The sequence below is a fragment of the Triturus cristatus genome, chromosome 7, assembly GCF_964204655.1.
Source record: "Triturus cristatus chromosome 7, aTriCri1.1, whole genome shotgun sequence".
Classification (NCBI taxonomy): Eukaryota; Metazoa; Chordata; class Amphibia; order Caudata; family Salamandridae; genus Triturus; species Triturus cristatus.
This window is the reverse complement of record NC_140590.1, coordinates 762,768,797-762,792,090: the sequence shown is the minus strand read 5'-3', so window position 1 is coordinate 762,792,090 and position 23,294 is coordinate 762,768,797. Positions and strand designations below refer to the sequence as shown.

The window sequence follows — 23,294 nt, the reverse complement described above, 5'->3', positions numbered from 1 at the left end:
TATGGAGAAGGTACATGCTAAATGTATTTGACAAATATTAAACTGGCATTCATCAGCTTTGGTGATCAAACATGCAAATGCTCAACTACACAGTAAAATTAACATTTTCTTGATGCGAGTTTAATGTGACAAAATGTCATTGGTGCAGATGAGTTTAAAAAACAAGATTACTTCCGTACAGCATTAAATATGTCAAACATTCTTTTAATGTTTACGCCTTTTCATGGAAGGTCACTTATACCTCTGTGAGGTCAACGGACCCTAGAGTACTTCAGCCTTCACAGCACGAAGACCAGTTACTCATGGGTGAATTAATAATCGCTGGCCTACCCTGGACTGCTTCTGGTTGGTAAAATAATGAGACCAAGCCTCAAGGGCATAAATGTCCAGTTCCTGATCCAGAATGAGGCAAATTTCGCTCCTGTGCCTTTTATTTGTGCCACTGCCTGTATACAAGAAAGCCACTGCCTGCGTGTCCAGGCCCTGGGCACCCAAATAGTTAAGCGTGTTCCAGGGTCACGACGCACTTCTACAGCCATGTGTTCACAGATTATTACTGAGCACAGAGAATTACGTTACCCTGTGTGTACATACAGAGCGAAGCACTGAATAAACAGTCTTTGCAGCAGCTAGGACCCAAACCTGGCGTGAGGTGTGGGCAATATGCACTGCCCATCCTATGCACAGAACGGCGGGGTGGACAATTGGGCACTAACCCCAGACTGTGTGCCCAGCAGCACTGCACAACTGCTGCCCAAGCATATGCCCACAATGTGTCAGACACTGAGCACTACCGCAGCATCCTGCAACGGGTCGCAAGGCTCTGGACACCCTCATCCAACACAAGCATGCATGCATGCATGGCAGGGCATGGACAGTCAGAGTACCAACTTCCAAAATGATATGGCTTGGTTGTCAAAGTACTCACATGTTCCCTGACCTGTTTACATGAGCTCTTGCAGCAATCTCACAAACCTCTTATCACCAGCCAAAGCTTAGGCTCCTACAACACTTTTCTGCCACTTCGAAGAACCGCACACAAAGGGATCCGCTCACTCCAAGCATATGTGCTTAGGCCCCCAACCAGACAACTCGACTCCTGCATTAGTCTGTGCATGGATCTTAAAACACCGGGCACCCCCATCCTGTGTATCTGGGCTGCCAAAGAATTCCTCTCTCATTCTCCAGCCTATGTACACAGACTCAAAAGGCACTCAAGCACTCAAAAGCACCTGAACCCATGCGTCACTCCTTTACTTTGTGCTTTACTTCCCCAGGCAGTCTGCTGGGTGCCCAGAGCACATCATTCACATCCAGCCACTGGGCGCTGGTTCGAGAAAAATCTGCATCTACGATTCACCCCAACCAAAAAGCTGGGCTCTCAAAGTATCCCTCCATTTCGCTTTCTATGGATATGCACTATTAAATCATCTGCTTCTCTGCAGTCTCCCAGCCAGCGTGCCGGGTCCACAGAATTAGAACCCACAGAGCACAAAAGAGACTTTCCCCTATAAGACCGTACCTTCAGCAACTCCTTCAGCTCTTCCATTGTCTGTTTGTTGGCGACTTCATCATGTACAGTCTGTCCACAGTTCTTCACCACAGATTCCAGGACCTGCGGAGGGGGTGGTGGAAAACAAGATAGTTTTATACTTTTATATATTGCAAAATAGATACATAGAAGAGGAGCAAGCGCAGAATCCTGATTCTGGCCAAGTAACCGAATTTTCTCCCAATACGACTGCTAATCTTTCCAAAACGGATACATGAATTAATCCAGGAGAGCTACTGGCATTGCCCTCAAATCAACTCAAGAGACAGAGCAAAGGATTGATAGAGAAATACTAAAGGCCAGTGCAGTTTGTATTTTAAAAGGCTATCATAAATTCTGAATAATAGGTTGGGTTGAGGTCAAGACATGGCGTAGAATCTCGGGTGGAGTACAAAAACGAATACTAGTCTAGTATGAAGAGCATCTTCATTTTAAGTTTTCTATTTTTTTTCTTCAAAAAGGGAGAGCGTGTTGAGAAAGTGCTCAAAATCATACTAAATGTCACAGGCAAGTTAATACTGTGTGCCTGATGCGATTTTGTGGATACTGAGTTGCTGGGTGTCGTCTGAGCTGTTCCTGATTAGATACATGTTCTCACATTGGATGTCAGAAGAGAGATGGAACTTCATGTCCTTTAGGCTGCCCATTTAAACTCTGGCACACATGTTTCAACTTGTTGCACGATTAGAGCTTATTGGGACCACCACTTGTGACTATTCCAACAATAAACGACATGCTCCTGGAAAACTGGTCTGACAACTGGTTCCCCTTCCGTCCCTAGTGCCATCCTGTCTGCCTCAACAATAGAGCAGTCTCTCAGAAAAGTGTTTCCCATTTGACATTCAAAGGCAGCTTTTCCTTTGAAGCTCACCATTTGGGCAAACACCCGAATGGCTTCCTGCCAGGGAGAGATAACACCTTTCTCCTGTGCAGGTTGCTATTGTCTTCTTTCTTGGGAGCTGTTGCACATCTCCCTAGGAGGGCAGACGGCAGTTTGTGAGGACAGTCTTTGTGTGGAACTGCAAAAAGGGCACTGGATACCTTGAGCAACTAAGGTGGCAACTTCTAAAGATGAACTATGTCCACCAGTTATATTTTGTGTAATCAGTTAATCGGATTTAATGCACTGATCCCTTGGGTAGCTTACAGTACCAATTTTAGTAGTTCCAGTCAGAAGTTAGCAGGGCTGAGGAGTCAGTCTGTAACTCGGCACTGACAAAAGGGGCTACTAGCCTTTTCCACACTAAAAAAAAAAAAAAAAAAAAAAAAAAAAAAAAAGAACATTTTGGGTTTTTAATCACTGGAACATGTAAAAGTGCATGTTCCACCTTTTATTATACAGTACTCTGCCTTAGGGCTCAATAGGCCTACCTTAGGGGTGACATATACTTAAAGAGGGGGGACTGAGCTTTGGTATTACCTTAAATGGCAAAGTGGAGTTAGCAGTTTAAAACTAAGCTACCAGTCTGTGGTGGCATGTTTTACCTTGTGGTACTCTTGGTGGCGCAACTAGTGCTGTAGTCCATGAGAGAGACTTCAACTTACAGGTCCTAGGTAATCCTGGTACCATATACTAGGGACTTACAATTAAGTTGAGCTATCCCAATTGGGTGTAAGACAACCAACCATATATTATAAGGGACAGAGCACACAGTGAGCCCTGATTAAAAGGACTCTGGGCAGTTCAGAGCCATTACACTAGTGTGTAGTAGTTAAAATGGGTGCAAAAATTGGTAGTAGCCCTGCAAAGGCAAATCCAGTTTCTTTACAGTGAGTTCATATTGGGGAGGTGAAGTAAACCCTTTTAAGGGATCACAAGATATGAGGGGAGGTTCGCAAGTTTAGGTTTACAGCTATGTCTGTAGCTGGAAGTCTCAAGGGAACACGGCAGTCATCTGTAGATTGGCCTCTTTTCTTCAAGCAGGGTGCAGGTTTTACCACCATGAGTTAATTTCCATTTCCACAATTCCATAAATACCTCTAAACTTTAAGAGGCTACTCAGTCAGCCTGGGTTAGTACTCCAAAAGAAGGTAGAGGCATTCTACAGCGATGTGATAAAGTTAGTATACCTTCTGAACATTCTTTGGTTTTACATCATTTTGAATCTGGTGTTTGTGTAGTCCTCTCCAAGTCCTAACTGTACTCTAATCAAAACTCACATAACAAATAACACATCAAATTCACTAGGTCATTTATTAAAGAACAAAACCAAAAAACATTCAGAAGTTGTGTGAAAAAGTATATATACCCTTTCTAAGAAAGTGGCTCTGTATATACTGCACCAAGGTAAGGTACGGTACAGTGTGTACAGAGTCCAACAGTCCCCAGAGGTTTGGCAGAGGCTAAGGTTAGATATAACCTTACTCTCTAAAGTGGTAGCTTGGTCGAGCAGTAAGGCAGTATCAGAGGACAGTGTAAAGCATTTGTTGTACACACTCAGTCAGCAAATGGTCTCACACACTCAAGAACTGAACTCTAGGCCAATTGTTTTGTGTATAAAAATATATAGTTGTTTTATTTTAGAACCACAAGTAGGTATCAAAATACTTTCTCAGAATGAAATGCTCTAGTTGAGTACTTTCAATAAGCAATAGACTTTTAAATGCAACAGTTACAGTTGTTGCAATAGGCAACACAAGTTAAACACAATTATAACATTGAGCTCAATGGGAATTTTTAAGTAAAGGCAATATCAATTACTTTGCATAGGTTTTTCTTACTCAGGGCTGGATCCTGGATTCAGCCCTGGTGCATATCCTGTAAACAGTTGAAAGAAATCGTTTTTGTTAAACAGGCGATTTTTAAGGAATATTTGTATGTTCAAAAATCGACAGTTTAGAAGGATTGCTGGCAAAAACCAGGCAATGTTATCCTATAGAGGAAAGTTTGGTTTTTGGAAAAATCGCAGTTATAATTACTTTTCAGGGTCAGTGCTGGGCACCAAGATCCACCACTGGGATCTCTCCTGGTAAGAGGTGAGTAATTTCGTTTTCGTTGATCGGGTAATTTTTTGTGAAAATTTAAAAGTTTAAAAACTCGACACTTAGAAGAATTTCCAAGTGAAACCAGTCAATGTTACCCTATGGAGAAAATGTAGGTTGTCGGCTTTCAGGTAAGTACTCGACTGGCAGAGTTAAGGTTCTGGGCATAGACTCAGGGGTCTCCCAGGGTCAGGTAGGTACAGTTGATACACCCTCAGCAGCACAGAGGCAGCCGGGTGCAGAGAGAGTTAGGCCCAATGTTAGCCTATGGCAGGCAGGGGGCCTTTGGTTGGTGGCTGCTAGCAGGCAGGCCACGCGGCTGTGGGAGCTGGGTTCATGGTCCCTTACAAAGGGCAAGTGGGGAAGTAGGATAGAACAGATGCTGCACTTCCAGGGGCACTCGGGCGGCTGGGTGCAGGGTAATTTTGGGCCGTCGGGGGGCTCAATGGATTTCAATGGGAAAGCTGCAAGACGAACAAAGGCTGCAAACTCGGGGACGGAGATTCTTCAGGTGCGACCACCACTTCGAGAGGTAAGTTGGGAAGCTGTAGTTTAGGTAGGCACCCAGGAGTTGGGCACAGGGGGCCACAGGGCGCCGGGGTGTCTTTTGGCATCGGGAAATCTTACCCTCTGCTGGTCGCGGTTGGAGGGGTCCCTGATTGTGAGGCTGCAGGCATCGTCAGGAGCGTAGAGGAGGGTCCTTGGGTGCTGGATTCTTGGTCACAGTCGCCGGGGGGACGTCCTCGTGGTCTTTGTTCACTCAGGCACAGGTAGGGCTCAACGGGTGCAGGGTGTGCTGGATTCACGGTTCCTGGCTGAGCACCAGGAGTTGTTGCTTGTTTGAGCAGAACCACTGCTTGTGGGAGTCCCAGTCTTTTAGATGAGCAAGGCAGTCAGGTCCTCCGGGGTTTTCGAGGTTGCTGACCACTGGAGACGCCAGGATTTAGCAGGAGCAGGTTCGAGGGTCGACAGGCCTGTAGGGCTGGGGCCTAGTCAGTTGGTGTCGTCCTCTTGTTAGCAGCTGCACGGCAGGTCTTCTTCTTCTTGTTTTGGATTCGGGATCTGAGGAAAGAAGATTCACGGTGCCCCTAAATACTAAATTTAGGGGCGTTACAGTTAGGTAGAGGTCAGAGACCAATGGGTCCCTTCCCTGGGGTGGGTACACCCCCTAGCCTGAACTCTCCGGTGGGAGGGGGGCAGGAGCCTAGTCCTGATTGGGTAGGGCTCCCCACCCTCAAGATGGCGAGAGCTCGGAGTTGTGCTTCACCTCGCCTCCCCCACTTGAGGGGTGAGGTTGGCAGAGGCTGGCACACCCCCTTTCCTCAATTGGGTTTTCCTGCCGAGTCAGAACCGGTGGGGGCCAGTTGCGGAGTACAGCAAGTGGCCTGGAGAAGCCAACATCATTCTAGAGCAAATTAATAAGTGAATAATTCCGGGAACTGGAAATCTCTTTCCGCCGAAAATACCTATTAGCCTGAAGTGGCCAATGGCATGTGCAAATCTGTTGCACTATTTTTTAATAAAATAAAAAAGGCAGAGGAGCGCCGCGCCCGAGGGCGGCAGAGGCTTGTTTTGAGCCGGCCGCCTTCACGTGTGGACAACAAGCTGTGAACTTGGCTAATCCGGGTGGGCCAGCCCCGTCCCACGGCTGCACAGCGAGGCTTGGGTGACCTGGAGGAGGGCGGAGACAAGCGCTTTCAAGGAGCGAGGTGAAAGCAGAGACAAGCTGCCGTGTGAGGAGGCAGGCTGTGCTGCAGTCGCGGCCATGCACATGGTGCCTTTAAGATCCTAGGCCAGCTGCCACATGGGGCATGTGCGGGCTTTGGAGGGGCGGGCAAGAGCACAGACAAGCGCTCGCTTCTCCGCAGACGACTGACAAGTTCATAACCTTTGGAGTCTCCGCACAGCAGGCCTCACTTTCTGCGGTGCTCTTTGGACAAACATTGCCTGCGCCTTAAATATATCTTCTTCAATATCACCGTAGTGCACATTGTTTTATGGAATATGCCGCGGGATGTTGCTGCCCCAAAAAACAAAAATTTCTCGGCCTGGCCCTTAGATGGTCTCACAACGTAAACACTCTGGTGCCGCGACAATGGACTGCATTGTGCTTTAAGGAGGTGCTTTGTTTCGAGTTCAGTTCTCCCCACTCGGTGACTGAATTGAGGCAACGGGTTAGTCGATGCCCTGGTGTTTAATGGGCTGCTTTATGTATTTATGGGCTGCTTGGACTGTGGCTAAAAGGTCCCGTGACATACAATAGGTTGTTTCTAGTTGGGCTTTGAAAGAAACTTAACTTTGATCGTTTGAAAGGCAACGGAGCTTGGTACTCCAACCAGAAAGGAAGGGGGTAATTTATGGCTGCCATTAAGACGACAAAGGCGTGGTTGAAAGTTTTGCCATCGAACGGCTTACAAATGTGTATAAAACGCCCCTAGGAATACAAACAGCATGGTATTTCTCCGAGAAAAAAAACAAAAGAGAAGTGGATTGCAACCTGCCAGGCTTGGCTGCACTGGGAAGTGAAAGGAAGAGCGAAGGAAGAACAAGCGCGGGGAAGTTTTGGGGAAACTCGTGCATGTACTGCACTGTTTTCAATGAGCCCTCGTCCATCTACAGCGTTTACCTTACGGGAGGGAGCAGCGGCGGGCGCGATAATTGCTAACAGATGGCGCCACTGCTCGCTCCCTCAAGGTAAATGCCGTACATGCACGAGGGCTTCTTTGGAAACCGTGCAGTACATGCACGAGTTTCCAAAAAAGTACGGAGTGATTCTAAAAGGACACTCCAAAGCAGCGCTTGCACGCTGCGTAGGTGAGACCTAAAAATACTACACTTCCCAAAATGAGGAAGGTTAGAACTAAAGAGAATTTTTTAAAATAAAAAAACAGCAACTCATGGTGCAAGAATCTTAAAAAGAATTTAGTGGTCACAATGGCCGCTTTTAATTTTGCTGTGCAGCCTTCCTTGTATTCCTTTTGTAGGTTAAATTGGTGAATAAGCTGTTTTGAAGCTTCCACTCAAGTGACCTTTGTTCCCTGGTATAATTTATTAGGAACTGCTGCCCAACAAGCCTTATGAGTAATCGCTGCCTGTGAGAAAGTGCCATCTTTCTTGCATGGTATGCCCCCACTTTTTGCTGAATTGCTGAATGTACTTTGACTAAGTGTGCCCTGGGCTCCTGCCAATCAGGTGCCCAGGGCCTATGTTCCTTCCCTAAACCAAAACCTCCAACCCAAATTGGCAAACCCTGGCCACATGTAAGCCCCTGGTAAATGGTACCCTAGGTATCCAGGGCCTTGTGACCAGGGAAGTACTCTAAGGGCTGCAGCACTCATTATGCCACCCTTAGAGGCCCTGTACCCTAACACACACACTGCCCTTGCAGGCTGAGTGTCTGGATACAGGACAAAACAGAGAGTCGACATGGCACACAGCCCTGGCATACATCAGCCTCCCCTCTAGCTGGGTGCCCTATGCCAGTGGTGTGGGCACAGGAGCATGAGCCCTGTGCCCCTACAGTACCTTGGTCCATTCCTGGGCCCTGTAAGTGCAGTGCTGTCATTTAAGAGTACATGGTGCTGGGAGCTTGTCAAACACGAACTCCACAGCACCATAATGGCAACACTGAAGACTGAGAAGTTTTGTAACAAACTGCTCAGCACATTAAACCCACACTGATGCCAATGTGGGATTTAATGTACCAAGCACCACAGAGGGCATCTTGGAGAGGCCCCCTGAAACCTAACCTACAATCCACATCTGGTCTGAGAGGCTGCCTAGGCTGCCACACAGCAGACATGTTGCTGGACACCTGGGTAGGAGAGCCCCTGCTCTCCTGGGCCTGCAACAATGCACATCCTGGGCGAGGTGCTAGATCTCCTCCCCCAGGATGGGCAGGGGGAAGCTTCAAAGGCATGCCGCCTCTGTGAGCTTTCCCAGGCCACTTGCAACCCCCCACTCTGGCGGGAAGCTTGGCCGGAAACCCCAAATAAGGACAGGGGATGTGCCAGCCTGCCAACCCCACCCCTCAGGTGGGGGAGGCGAGGTGAAGCACATCTCCGGGCGCTCGCCATCTTGAAGATGGGAGACCCTACCCAATCAGGACTAGGCTACTGCCCCCCTCCCACAGGAGAGTGGCAGAATAGGGGGGTGTACCCACCCCAGGACAGGGACCCATTGGTCCCTGCCCTTTACCTACCTGTAACGCCCCTAAATCTAGTATTTAGGGGCACCCTGAACCTTCAGATTCCAGATTCCGAAATACAAAGAAGAGCAAGAAGAAAGAAGACCTGCCCTGCAGCTGCTAAGATGAGGAAGACACCAACTGCTTTGGCCCCAGCCCTACCGGCCTGTCGACCCTCCAACCTGCTCCTGCTACAACCCGGCACCTCTTGTGGCCAGCAACCTCACAAACCCCGGAGGACCTGGCTACCTTTTCGCTCCAAGTACCTGGGACTCCCATGAGTAGAGGCTCTACTCGAAATCTGCTTCTAATCCCTGGCATCAGCCCGGAACCGCGAACCCTTCACACTCTGCACCCACCAAGTCTGGCCTGTGCCAGAGTGAACAAAGACCACGAGGACGACCCCACGGCGACTGTGACCCCGAGTCCGGCACCCAAGGACGTCCCTCGACGCTCCTGACGACGCCTGCAGCCTCAGAACCAGGTGCCCCCCCAACTGCGATCAACAGAGGGTAAGATTTCCCCGACACCAAAAGGCACACCTGCACCCGGCGCCCTGCGGCCCCCTGTGCCCAACTCCGGGGTACCTACCTATCCTCCAACTACCCAACTTACCTCTCGAAGTGGTGGTGGCACCTGAAGAATCTTCGTCCCCGAGCTTGCAGTCTTTTTCTAAACCGGAGCTTTCCCACTGAAATCAATTGAGCGCCCGAAGGCTCAAAAGCACCCTGCACCCAGCCGCCCGAGTGGCCCTGGCAGTGTAACCTCTACACCTATCTACTTACCCATTTGCCCTGAGCAAGTGACCAGAAGCCCAGCTCCCACAGCCGCGTGGCCTGCTAGTCAGCAGCCACCAACCACGGCCCCCCTGCCTCCCATAGGATAACATTGGGCCCAACTATCTCTACTCTCTCTGCACCCGGCTGCCCCTGTGCCGCTGAGGGTGTAATAACTGTACCTAACTGACCCTGGGAGACCCACGAGTCTATGCCCAGAACCTTAACTCTGCCAGTCGAGTACTTACCTTAAAGCCGATAACTCAATTTTCTCCATATGGTAAGTGACTGGTTTCTTCTGAAGTTTCTTCTAAGTGTGGTGTTTTCAAAACTTAAAATATTCACCAAACATCAGCCGAGTAACGAAAACGAAAATACTCACCTGCTATTAGGTGAGCTCCCAGTGCTGGATCTTGGTGCCCAGCACTGACCCTGAAAAATATTCACAACCGTACTTACCAGTAACCCAATTTCTTTCCATAGGAAACCATTGACTGTTTTTCTGTGAAATTTTTTCCAAGTGTCGATTTCTGCAAACTTTAAATATTCTTTAAAAATCGTATAAACTGTGACAACGTAATTACTTACCTGTTTTGGATAAAGGTCCCAGTACTGAGTCTAGGCACCCAGTACTGGATTAAAAAAGTAACGAGGAGCGCGCAACCAAGATGGCCGCATAGGTGCGAGGCTCCCGAGGACCTCCGCAACCTCCCACGACTATCCTGAATTTATCCTGTCTCGGATGAGGGGAATGTGTTGGTGAGCCTGAGCTGAGGTGGCACCCGTTTCCCGTTGTCAAATCGGACCTCGGACACCGGAGTGAGCGCCGATTGAAGTCTGCGGCCTTCTCCTCGCCAGACCCCGGATTTGCGCTGAGGGGTGACCCAGTGACAAAGTGAACAACAGCGGCGGGCCGGGCCTGGCGAGTCGCGCACCACGCGCTTTCGCTTTCGCACCCCCTTGCAGTCACTGCAGGGTTGGGTCGCGGGGCTCTTTGTGTTGGTGTGGTCTCGCTGGGAGACTTGGCCTGCCCGCCGGCTGTGACCCACCCCGCCGATCTGGGGTGGCCCCCCCCCCGGAGCTTGTGGCCCTGATTGCCTGCCCTTCACGACGTGACTGGTGCGACCGGGAGACTAGTGGCCATGGCCACCAAACAAGATGGAGACCGGGCAAAGACCAAGCCGACCCGGCGTGGCACTACCACCCATCAGGCCAACAGTATGGACCGCTATACCCTCCAGAAGGGATCTCCCGGCGGACCGCACAAATCCCCTGAGGACCCTCCGGATGCCCCGGACCTGCCCACGGATCTGACTCTGCGGGATGTCATGGGCGCCATTGCCGAGATGAAGGCCTCGGTAGGCCAGCGGTTCGACACACTGGCACAGAAGATCGACTCGGTCCTCGTGGATGTTGGCCTGGTGAGGGCCGATCTTTCCAAGACCAACGACCGAGTTGATTCTTTGGCCCACACCGCATCGGGCCTTACTACTGATGTGGCGGCGCTACAAACAGAGGTGCGTCGGCTTAGTCAGGCGAGCGCGCTTATGGATCGGCGCCTGGAGGACTCCGAGAGTCGGGCCCGGAGAAACAACATCCGCATCATCGGAGTACCCGAGGGACGGGAGGAAGCGGCGGCGGACCCATTTGTGGAGGACCTGATCGCTACCTATCTCCAGCCACGGGGGCTGAGCAAATTCTTCGCGGTGGAGCAGGCCCACAGGGTTCCCGGGGGAAGGCCGAAGGTCGGAGCCCCTCCGCGGCCCCTCATTGCCCGGATTTTCAACTTTCGGGACAGAGACGCTATCCTGCAAGCCTCCAGACTGTTGGGGCCGGTTAAGCTTGACAACATGGAGGTGAACTTTTATCCGGATTTCACCCCAGCGGTCCAGAAGCAGAGACTGAGCTTCCAAGGCGTCAAGCGCCGTCTTCGGGACTTGAACCTTAAATACGCAATGCTCTTCCCAGCCAAGCTGCGAGTGGAGGTAGAGGGTCGCACGCACTTTTTTGATCGCCCCGAAGCGGCCGGAGACTGGCTGGACACTCTGTCTGGGGATCGTGATCTGGGGGAAGGGGGGTGGGGGGGGCGGCGGGGGGAGACGGCACACTGGATCGGGACTGAGGGGGTGATATTGGGCTTCACTCTGGACAAAAATGATGCCACTCTCGATTAAGCATCGGTCTGTATAATTTCCCCTCCTACGGAGGTTGTGTGGGGTCTCTTGGGGGTTCTCCCTCCTCCTCTAGGGGGCTTAGCTAGTTTTTATTATATATATGGGGCGACAGGCACACTGCACGTTGGGGGGGCTGTTCGGGCTCATGCAGGGGTGCAGGGAGGGGGGAGTTTTGTTGGGGTGGGTGGGAAGGGATGGGGGGGTGTTGTTCGTTTTCACCACAAGGTAAAAGTATCATTGTGCTAGCTCTATAGTGCTCTCGGGGGGACGAATGGTGGCTCTTGTCTATGATGGGGGGTAGGGAACTAACTCTGTTGTCCTGGAACGTGAATGGACTGGGGGACAGGATTAAACGTGGGGTGGTCCTGCAGTTCTTGAAGCGAATCTCGCCCGATGTAGTTTTTCTGCAGGAGACACACCTCATTGGCAACTCCTTCTGCGCCATGAATCGGCGTGGCTATCGCCTAGTGGCCCATTCGGGCTTTACGTCTGGCTCAAGGGGTGTGGGCATCATGGTTAAGAACTCGCTTCCGCTGGAGATTGATGAGGTGCTCCATGACGACAGGGGACGTTACGCGGTCTTGGTGGGAAGGATGGAGGGCAAAGTGGTTGTTTTTGTGTCAGTATACGTCCCACCGGGGCTGCAGTCGACTACCTTTGCGGACCTGGGGCGCCTCCTCCTTGGCCTTCCGGGGGGGATTCTGGTGGTGGGGGGGGGGATTTCAATGCGGTGGTTTCCGGGACTGTGGATCGTCACCCCCCTAGGGACCTCCCCCGGGCCCAAGCGTGGCTCTCTGGTCTATTGGACACTTTGGGATTGGTGGATTGCTGGCGTTTAAAACATCCCACGCAGTTACAGTATACCTTCCATTCGGGGGCCCATGGTAGTCTCTCACGACTAGATTATGTCCTGGTCCCGGCGGCCTATGTTGGGAGGGTGGGAGAGGTGCGCCATTTGGCACGGGGTATCTCGGACCATTCCCCGCTCCTGTTACACCTGGTCCTTTTTCCGAGGGGTGAGGGTAGGGTGGTCCCGATCAATCCATGGGACTTGCGCGACCCCACTATTCGCGCTGAATTGATTAAATCCCTCCAGCGCTACTTTGACGAGAATGTGGGGTCCGTGCCTTCGGCTGTCTCACTGTGGGAGGCATTCAAGACAGTACTACGAGGAGAGGCCCTGTCCCTCATTTCCCACACCCGGAGGCGCGAGCGGGAGGAGGTGACCCGGGTGGAAGCTGAGATAGCCGAGTTGGAGGGTAATCTAGAAAGTGGGGTGACGGATGCCGTATTACATGTCCTCCAACTCAAGCAAGCGGCCTATAGGGCCCTCGTCACGGAGGCAGCCAGGGGCCTCAGTAGAGAGCAACAGGGGAGATTGTATGATGTGGGTGATAAGGCTGGTAAATTGATTGCGTGGCTGGACAAAAAGGAGAGAGCGAGTCGTGTAGTCCCGCTGATTGAGAAAACGGACGGTGTGTGTGTTACTGAGCCGGAAGGAATTGTCTCCTGCTTCGCGGACTATTTCCGTGGGGTGTATTCCCCGGTGTCTTCCTGCTCTGAAGAGGATTCCCGTACCCTGCTCAGGGATATCGCGCTGCCTTCCCTTTCGGAGGAGGACAGAGTGTCGTTGGACGCCGCTCCAACCTCCGACGAAATCGCCCTCGCCATACGTTCGGTCGCTTCCGGCAAGGCCATGGGTCCCAATGGTCTCCCCATCGAGTTGTACAAATTGAGACCGGATACGCTGGCACCACATCTCCGATCGATGTTCCTGGAGGCCCATCCGGTGGGCTCCCTCCCGCTGGACCAGCGTCTGGCTACAATCGTGGTTATCCACAAGGAGGGGAGACCTCGGGACCGGGTTACATCCTATCGGCCCATTTCGCTACTGAACGCGGAGCCTAAAATTCTCGCCAAGGTCCTGGCCAATCGGCTGGTCGGCGTGGTGGGCGAACTGGTTCACCAGGATCAGTCCGGCTTTATTCCCCATCGTAACACAGCTCTTAACTTGCGGCGTTTGCATGGGGTGCTCGCACGTGTTCAGTACATACGGGAGCCGGCCATTTTGGCATCCCTGGACGCCACCATGGCGTTTGATACGCTTGAATGGCCATACATCTGGGCGATGCTTGCGAAGTTTGGCTTTGGCGCAGGGTTCATCAGTTGGGTCAAATTGCTGTATTCGGGCCCATTGGCGCAGGTGGTGGTGAACGGTAGAGTATCGGCTCCGTTCGAGCTGGGCCGGGGCACGCGGCAGGGCTGCCCCTTATCGCCGCTCCTTTTTGCGCTTGCCTTGGAGCCCCTGGCATAGTGGCTGCGGTGGGAGCCTTCCATCCGTGGTCTCCGTTGGACCCCCGAGTATGAGGACCGCGTATCCCTATACGCTGATGACATGCTCTTGTACCTAGCTTCCCCACGTAACTCACTTATAGTACTGGTTGATGTTTTGCATTCATTTGGTCGTAACTCCGGCCTTGTCATCAACTGGGCTAAATCGTGCGTGTATGTTCTCTCTGGGGAGGCGCCTATTCTCCCGCGGGGCTGTCCGATCCAGATCGCCCCGCAGGGATTTCGGTACCTGGGTGTCTTCATTACTCTGGACCCGGAGGCCCGTTATGATCGGAACTTGCTTCCCCCCCTCCAGCGCCTGAAGGAAGAGGTCACGCGCTGGCGGCGCTTGCCGCTCTCGCCGCTCGGCCGGGCGGCATTGTTTAAGATGATGTCTCTGCCGTGCTTCCTCTACGCTTTGCAGAATACTATGGACCTCGTCCCAGCGCGCTACTTCCGTGAGGTGGAGAGTTTGCAGGGCCGCCTGTTCTGGGACGGGAGGCCGCGTATCGCCCTGGCGAAGCTGACGCTTCCATGGTATGACGGAGGGATTGCCCTCCTGGATATCAAACGATACTATTGGGCCTCCCAGCTGGCTGCGATTAATCACGGCCTGTATGGGCCCGCTTTAAACCCGGCATTCGAAATGGATAAGATGCTACTCCCGGGTGGGGACTATAATCGAGCGCTCTACTCCAGCACGCTTGACGCTCGGCTGACCGGCCCCACGCGTGTCATGGTGAGAGTGTGGCACGCGGCTAATGTGGCGATGGGGTGGAAGGATCGTCTGACCCGGGCGTCACCACTATACGCGTCCGAGCAGTTGGGCTCCCTGTGGACCTCGAAGGGCTTCGAGAAGTGGGACATGATAGGCATTAGCAAGGTGGGGGATCTCTGGACGAGGGGAGGATTTAAAACGTTCGAGATGCTGCAGACGGAATTCCACTTGCATGGCAGGGAGTACTTTCGGTATTTGCAGATCCGTCATGCACTGGGCTCCGTCTTCCCGGACGTTGCATCCATCCCGGAGTATTCCCCCCTTGAGGATAGAGTGCTGGATGGACACGTTCCGGACAGCACGATCTCACTGATCTACAAAAAACTGATCAATGACCGCACGGGATTGCTGACTGCCCTTCGTGAGGCTTGGGTTGCCGATGGACTGGAGCTGGACGACGAGGACTGGACCCTTGCGGTGGCCTCCCCGAAAGAGGTGGCCATACCGGCCCGCCTTCGCTTCGTCCAGCTCAAGATACTCCACAGAGTTTACATGACGGGGCCGAGGCTTCTGCGTATGGGCTATGCTGTGGACGGGTTGTGTAAGCGTGGGTGTGGCGCTTTGGGGACCTTTCTGCATATATTGTGGGAATGCCCGGAGGTGGAGCGATTCTGGCGTGGTGTGCATGAGGTCCTGCGTGTGGTTACGCATGTGGTGCTACTACCCGAAGCGAGGAGATGCCTGTTGAATGTGTGGGAACCTACCGACTACTCGGCGCCACAGACGTGGTGGGTGACTCTGGGATATATGGTGGCCAAGCGTGATATTGCTCAACTGTGGGGATCTCAGAGGTCCCCGACTGTCTCGGCCTGGAAGGAACATATGGATTGGTGCATGTTTCGGGAAAAGGTGGTGTATGTTGCGAGAGGTAAGCCTGGGACATGGGTGAAAGTCTGGGGCCCCTGGAACGCCTACCGCGGGGGAATCTGCACTCCGCCGTTATTGCCCGATCCGTCGCCTGCCCCATCCCCGTAGCCGACCCATCTTCCCTGTTCCGGGCATTGAGTTTTACCTAGCCCTAATCCTGATCTCTTCCCCTTCTTGATACTCCTATGGATTGGTAGGGTCCCCCTCTCAGGGGAGCACATGCTGCTATTTCTGATTGTAGATTGCCTTGTGGTTTTGTTTTTTCTGGTTGTTATTTCAGTTTAAAATGAAACCGTACAGTGGGGTCCGGATGGTGTGGCTATCAACGCTGCTAACTCCTGTGCATCTTCCTCAGCCGCAACGCGCGCTCTACAATGTGTATCATATGCTCCTTTTGTTTGCTAGCGGCCGGCCGGAAGGTTGTAGGCCCATCTTTGTATATTTTTTGAGTTTTGCAATAAACGGTTTCAAAAAAAAAAAAAAAAAAAGTAACGAGAACATACTATACCTGCAATTTGAATTTTCTTCCATAGGGAATCATTGACTGTTTTCTATGAAATATTTTCCTAAGTTTCAACTTTTAAAATAGCAAAATATTGTCTAAAAATCATAACAGTAACTAAGTCGACTTTTATCACTTCTTTTTAAGTACTGTCCCAGGACTGAATCTAGGATCCAGCCCTGGAATCCCAAAAGTAATCCTGAAAGTAATCTATTGCAAATAACTTGAATCTTCCATCGAACTCAATGCATTATTGTGTTTAAAATTGTGTTGCCTATTGTAACAACTTGTAACTTTCTACAAATGCCAATTGCATATTGCAAAAGTATTTATATAAAGCATCTCATTCTGAGAAAAAATATATTTAATACCTATTGTTGGTTCTAAAATAAAACAACCATATATTTTTATATACAAACCATTGGCTTAGAGTTCAGTTCTTGAGTGTGTGAGACCATTTGCTGACTGGGTGTGTGCAACAAATGCTTTACACTGTCCTCTGATACTGCCTTACTGCTCGACCAAGCTACCACTTTAGAGAGTAAGGTTATATCTAACTTTAACCTCTGCCAAACCTCTGGGGACTGTGGACTCTGTACACCCTGTACCTATTTGGGAACAGTATTTACAGAGCCACTTTCTCACACTACCTCACAGATTACTGGGCCAAGATTGCTTTAGTGAGTAAAGAATGACAGCAGTGATGAAAGCTAATGCACAGTGAGTTTGTTTGCTGTTACTCCACTGGACTCTGGTTTTGACCCTCCTACTTGCTTGGCTCTACCACAAATATTTGAGACCCGCAGACCACGGACTCAAGGGGCACTTGCCATGAACAAATGCAGTCCATTTCCTGCTTCCAGCAGCATAAACCTCCACCATTTTAAAGAGTGTGGCCAGGGGGAATTAGGTCTACCAGAGGAGTGGCAGTACAGTGTCTGGTCCTGCTGTAGTCTGGTCTTACAGGGATGATCTTTTTTAGGCAGAAGGGTTTCTTGTGCTGGGTTTACACCACGAGTATTGCGATTAAGGCTGTAACAATTTTCTTCATAAATGGCAGGGGAGAACGTTTAAAGGTGCTTTATCCTGCTGTGTTTTAGATTAATAAACTAGGGTCCACATATTATTTGAGGGAAATTTCCTCGTTTGAGGAAAGAAAACAAATAGGTGAAGGCCCATCTGCCCATGGGTAAGGAAAGCACCCAGAAGTACAGGTGGATGAGCTTCTTAAGGGAGCACTTATGTCTATGCAGCTCTACTGACTACTGGTCAGAGGGAGCGATACAAAAAAGGGAATAAACCCTGGAGGGGGCCTAAGGAATGCACATGCCATTGCTTTTTCACACCTGGAGGATAAGGATCATGAGGAGAGAGGCAAACTTTAAGACCCAAAAAAATAAAAACCTATGATTTAGAGGATCCAGTTGTGCATGAGCTAGAGGACAACAATCTAGAGGGGTAAGTTTGTCTTTCTGACCCATATGACCTCTACCATCCAAGACTGACATAGTGGGTTCCCCTGGAAGAGGTGATCCTGCATATTTATTGAAGGCTTAGCAAATTCATTGATGGGGGGGGGAGGGAGGGGGGGGGGGGGGGTCAATTCACCTTATCATGAAATGCCTTAGATGCTCAGCGTGATGGGGTTGTGATGTGTCACAGGTGTCAGATTTAGACCACAAGAAGGAGTATAGACCAGTTCTGATAGTATGCCACAACGGATTACTGCAGTGTTTCCCAAACTGTGGGTCGTGAACCGATTTTTGGTAGGTCACTAAGTCAAACAATAAATAATGATACCTTTAAATTATGTGTTTATCTTCTCACATTTGCTGTGCTTCAAAGACAGAGGTCAAATGTCAGGCTAAGTATTTTCACAAACTGCTCCTTATTTTTTATAACATGCAGATTGGTGTTTACAATCTCCTCTCACTTTGCAGTCAGAGAAAGAAATGTAAAGTGGATTATGTGACAATCGTGCTGGGGTACAGGAAATGTGAAAGGAAACGCTGTAGGATGTCATTCTTTGTAAAACACAACAAAATGTAAACACCTGTAAATGAATTGTACACATTCAGTGGTTAGGAAAGCAAAAATGAAGCACATTTGTTTGTAATTCTGAAGTGTGATGAAAAAAAAGGTTTTAACAAGATCAAAACACCTTACTTTGTGATGCATAAAGGATAAATAAATATTCGCTGAAATCCGATTGCCACACAATATGATTTGTGTGCAATATAGTTTGATCAGTGTAGCTGTATGCCTTTGCACATTTAGTGGCCATTTCAATTGAAAATGTGCTGTATGTAAATTACAGTGCGCTGTCAGGCAATGCTTTATTTACATTAAAAAACACCCGCCTCATGTCCATTAACCCCTTGAGTGCCCATGACGAGACTATCTCGTCATGAACCCTGCCCGCTAATTCAATGCCCGGCACAGGGCGGGGCACACAAGGGGTTAAAGCTAGGTGGGGTTGTGAGTTTGTCATTCTAAAAAGTTTGTGAGGCACTGGATTACTCGATCTGGCTGGTCTAACAAAGATTCTGAACACTGCAGAGTGTGCCAAGGAGGAGGGCACTCTCATAGATCCAGATGGCCTCTCAAGGTAGATCCAATGGGCATTCTGTATGTTGGGCAATGCAAATTACTCAATATCTGCAGAACTGATGTTGTTAAAGATGCAAATAAACCTTAAGTTAGAAGAACATTCCATGGCACAAGCAAGTAGGGAAGGTGGATCTTACGGACTCTTTCATGAAAAAGAAAACAAAAAGGAGTACATTTGTAAGGACCTTTGCCACCTTGGACAAAGCCCAAACTTCCGCTAAAAAAGATTTTAGTTCAAGTGTTTTTGGAGGAACTAGAAGTGGTGCATTACTCTTGCTCAGCAGCTTCCAGAGTCAAAGTCTCCAAAGAACCTAGGTCTCTCATGTGGGGGGGAGGGGTTACTGACTGAAGATTTGGTTGCCTTTTTCCATCCAGAAACAATACAGAACTAGGCCTGTTCTAAAGAGGATCTTTAAGTGGAGCAAGTTAAATTGGCATGATTCTAAATAAGTAAGCCTTGTCCACTCTGCTCCCCACATAAATCACGGGCCAAAGCACAAGTGTTTTGGTGAAATTTTCAGCTCCTGCAGACAGTGAAGTGTTTTCACAGAGACATGAATGTAGTCTGAAATCCAAGCGATCTTTTTCTTCACTGCACAGATCTGAAAGCGGATACAAAGGATTTGGAATGCACCCTGCATCTAAGCAATATTTTTTCTGGAGGTGAAAAGGACAAAGGATTCCGACCTGTGCTAAATCTATGAAAAAATGAACTAACGATTAGCATTCCGAAACTTCTTATAAAGAGAATTCATATTCTGAGTAACGGCGACTGGACAGCGAGGCTGGATCTTCCCCCACATTGTATGGACTGCTGAGGAGACAGGGTGGCAGAAGAAGGTATTCAAAGTAATGGCTCTCCTCTTGAGACCAATGGTGATTGAGGAATCTGGTTGCAGATTTTCTGTGAGCTAAAAGTGTCAGACTAATTTACTTGGATGACCTCAACCTCAAGGCTCAGGATCTCAATGATGAGAGATCACATGAATGTAGCCTTGAGGAGGAGTCAAAGCAGCCCATTTCTAGAGGACTTTCCTTAAATTTGCTCACACCGATCCCTTCACAGGCATCACCAGTCAGATAACCCTGCTAATAAAAAGGAGTTGGTCAAATGCACTCTCAGTCCAGTTATCCCATGCCGTTAGTTTACAAAAATGCAGGCCTAGAACTCATGACATTACAATGGCTTCCAGGTGTCAGACTCGGTCTGATTTCGCAGCCCTAGCCAGGAGGCGGCCTGCCACCAGCTGTGGTGCTGCAGATCAGCATTCTCCTGTTCTCCAAGGGAGGCACACCCATCTGTCCTATTTGGCACCTCATCCAACTCTTGCTTCTTCCTGTTGGTGGGTGAAGCGTGGTGTACAGCACAAAAGTGAAGAGAAGAAAGGCACATGGAAAAGACCACTAGCAGAGGGTCATCACCTGCCCAGCAGCACTGTGAACCTTCCTGGACACCACCAAGCCTAAAGAAGTCTGCTCTATGCCATTAAAAAGGCTGGTACACAACCGATGTCAGGCCTAATATCACCACAACCTCCTGCCACCACGACCTACTATCTCACCTCTTTCTGCTCCAAAAGCATGCCGCAGCTTCTCCCCAAAGTGATCTGCCTTCCTGCTTCTCATAATGCTGATTCATCTGGAGGCAAGCAAGGCTGTGCCCTCAGTACTGACCAGACTGTACGGGGGCAGCCTGTCCACAAGCCCCAGATGCTGTCTCACTCAGAGAGAAGAAGCTGCCTGCTGCTGTGGCCCTCAACTTTGTGAAGACTTCAGCTGTGTCACTCTGGAAGGACGCAGAAAGATTATCAGTCCAAGCTCCACTGCCTGCACTGCTGCTTTCAACTCATCAACTGAAATTCTCTCTGTAGGAAAGCGCCCACCCGACAGCACTCTTCTACCTAAGGGAGAGAAGTCCTGGAGGTGTCTGGCTGAAGAGCTTTCCCACCTCCGACTCTTCTCAGCAAAAAAAAGGTTGGAACAGCAACGAGTTTCCCTGCTCCCAAGACACACACAGCAGAGTCCAGAAGAAAGAAGACTGGCCCGCAATTAAAAGATTACCACAAGCTGCATCAAAGAACCGTACATTAATTTAGCTTGAGATATCTGGAGGACTACGTGACCGTCAAGTTAGCTTGAGCAAGACATTCTATTGAGGAGCCTCCATCAAGTCCAGAAGTGGCAGACAACTTAAACCATACAAGTCACCTCCTCCCTAAACAGGCCTATGAGAGAAGATCGGAGCACATCATTTCTTAGGTGGGCAACACAAATCCAATGGCCATACTTATGGTGCCATGAAGCAGGCTCTGCGCTGCCTTCAATTTGACGTACTGATTGGAATGAGTGAAAAGATCCCTTATGAAAGAGAGAAGGCTGTATGATGCACGCCAGATTGTTTATGTCACCCATTAAAAGGATTGATGCCTGACAGAAGGGGTGCAGATTCCAACACAGCGAAACCACTCACCCACCCAAAGGCTCTGCTAGTCTAAATTAAAGAATTGGAGCCATGCCTGCGTACCATGAAGACGAAAGAATAAAATGGAGCGACCCACCAGTCCACACTGGCGAACCTGGAAACCCCTCCAACAAAGAAAAAACATAGAACCTCGTCATGGCTTCTGATCAGGTCTGATCATGTCAATATTACCACCATACGGACTTCTACCACTGACTGCAAATCTATTCATCGACCTACAACAGGAAGGTCGCCGCTGTAGTGATGACTTGACAAATGCACAGTGAGCTAACCAAGATTAGATCAGATTTATTTACAATTATTTAAAATTATTACAATAAACACCAACAGATCATGCATTTATGAAACATCTCCACAAACAGACTCAACCATCCACAAAAAAATCAGTACAATAAAACCACAAAGTGCTGAGGATTATATCCAAGGCTAAATCCATACTTGGATAACTGCTATTCCTACCCCGATATTGTCCCGTCCTGCACCCCCCCCCCCTTTCCTCCTCTCCCCCAAGATGAACCAACCACATCCCCTCTCTGAATGGCCTCAATTCAGTAACAAGGTGCTACTTTTATCTACGGCTCCCACAGGTGTGGGAGAACCAAGAGTAAGACATTATCACTGGCTACCTTGCAAACTATAACATCTATGCTGAAGAATCACCCAAGCTTTGTATAGGATGAAGATGTTCTGTATCAATTCATAGATCCACTGGGATACGATGTCCATCCAGTTTTCACAAAAACCTTTGACACACCATGGAAGAAACTGTGCGATCCAAAGAACAAGCCGTCACCAACCATAACAAAGTAACTTCACGCAACTGTGCCTTTTAAAGTGTATCACCACTACCACCTATACAGAGTCTTACGATCTGACTGAAGCCAGATCATCAGCCACTATAACACAGGAGGTTGCAAATCATATGCTCCACAAGTGGGAAATCCAAGGCTGTAACACTGATGCACAAGTTGTTAATTCTTCAGGACAACGTTTCCGCAGTTGACTTACTATAATAATAAAATATCCATAGAGAAATAAGTAGAGCAGAATATTGCAGTATGCCCCTACAACCTCCAGAAATTCATGTTTCTGCATGATTCAGCTGCATCACATACACAGGGCATACATGAAACCTAGGACAATCAACAAGATATACTCTGAGTCGCAGGAAACTTGACGAAGGTATGCAAGCCCGGATGAGGCATTCTATCATATGGTATGGGATTGCCCTGAATTTAGGCATTACTGTGACCGGGTATCCCACTGCCCTTCACACAGACAGATCGCGATATCTCATGTACCCTGGAGGGTTACTTTCTGGGCCTCTTTGCCAGACCAAAAGCCAAGAAAGTCTTGATCACAAAGTCCAAAAAGCACCCTTGAGACTCTCAAGTGACAATGTACTATCAATGCCACATCCGCTCACCCAAACAGCGTCCTGGCCAAGTCTTCTGCACACTTTAAACACGACCAATATGCACTTAAGATCTCCAAGAGTAACTAGTAGTGGTTCAACGTCAGTCTTTTAGTGTGCAACATGCAGGACATACGCAACCTGATCACAGCCCACATATAAACCAATTGGCTGCACGGAGCTTACACACAAACAAGATGGACTCAGTGCTGCTCAATTGAAGGATGCCGGAAGTGGCCGAAAAAAAGACTTCAAAGCTCGCAGACAAGTTTCCAATTCACACCAAGTCTGTCATTGGAGTGGAAGGCAACACAACAAAAGCAACCTTCCCAATAAACTCCAGGTCACTGTACAAAAGTTCCCGCTGTACTCTTTGACACCAACTACAAACCGTTCTGAGCATCAGCAAGGCGGACCAACTCGGTACTCTCCTAATATGATCTTGACAAAATGCGGTCAAGAGATCCTGGTCTTCTCAGCACTAATGTGCATTGCCTGACTCGCATCTGGTTAAAAACTATGAACTGAAGCGGCGACATTCTGTTGCAGCTGGCACCATTCATCAGTTGCTTACCGCTGATTTACTTCGAGACACAGACTACTGTTCTGTCCTTTATTCACTGTTGGTTTTGTGAGGAAT

The 23,294-nt window shown here is 49.4% G+C and overlaps 1 protein-coding gene across 4 annotated transcripts in view; it reads right to left on the bottom strand.

The window, feature by feature from the left end:
* The window catches only part of HGS (hepatocyte growth factor-regulated tyrosine kinase substrate), a 289,334-nt gene that overhangs the window by 243,328 nt on the left and 22,712 nt on the right, over positions 1-23,294 (bottom strand). For all 4 annotated transcript variants that reach the window (XM_085617506.1, XM_085617507.1, XM_085617508.1 and 1 more), the window contains exon 4: positions 1,523-1,615. In XM_085617506.1, the coding sequence (XP_085473632.1) occupies positions 1,523-1,615 (93 nt within the window). The remainder of the gene's footprint in view (positions 1-1,522; positions 1,616-23,294) is intronic.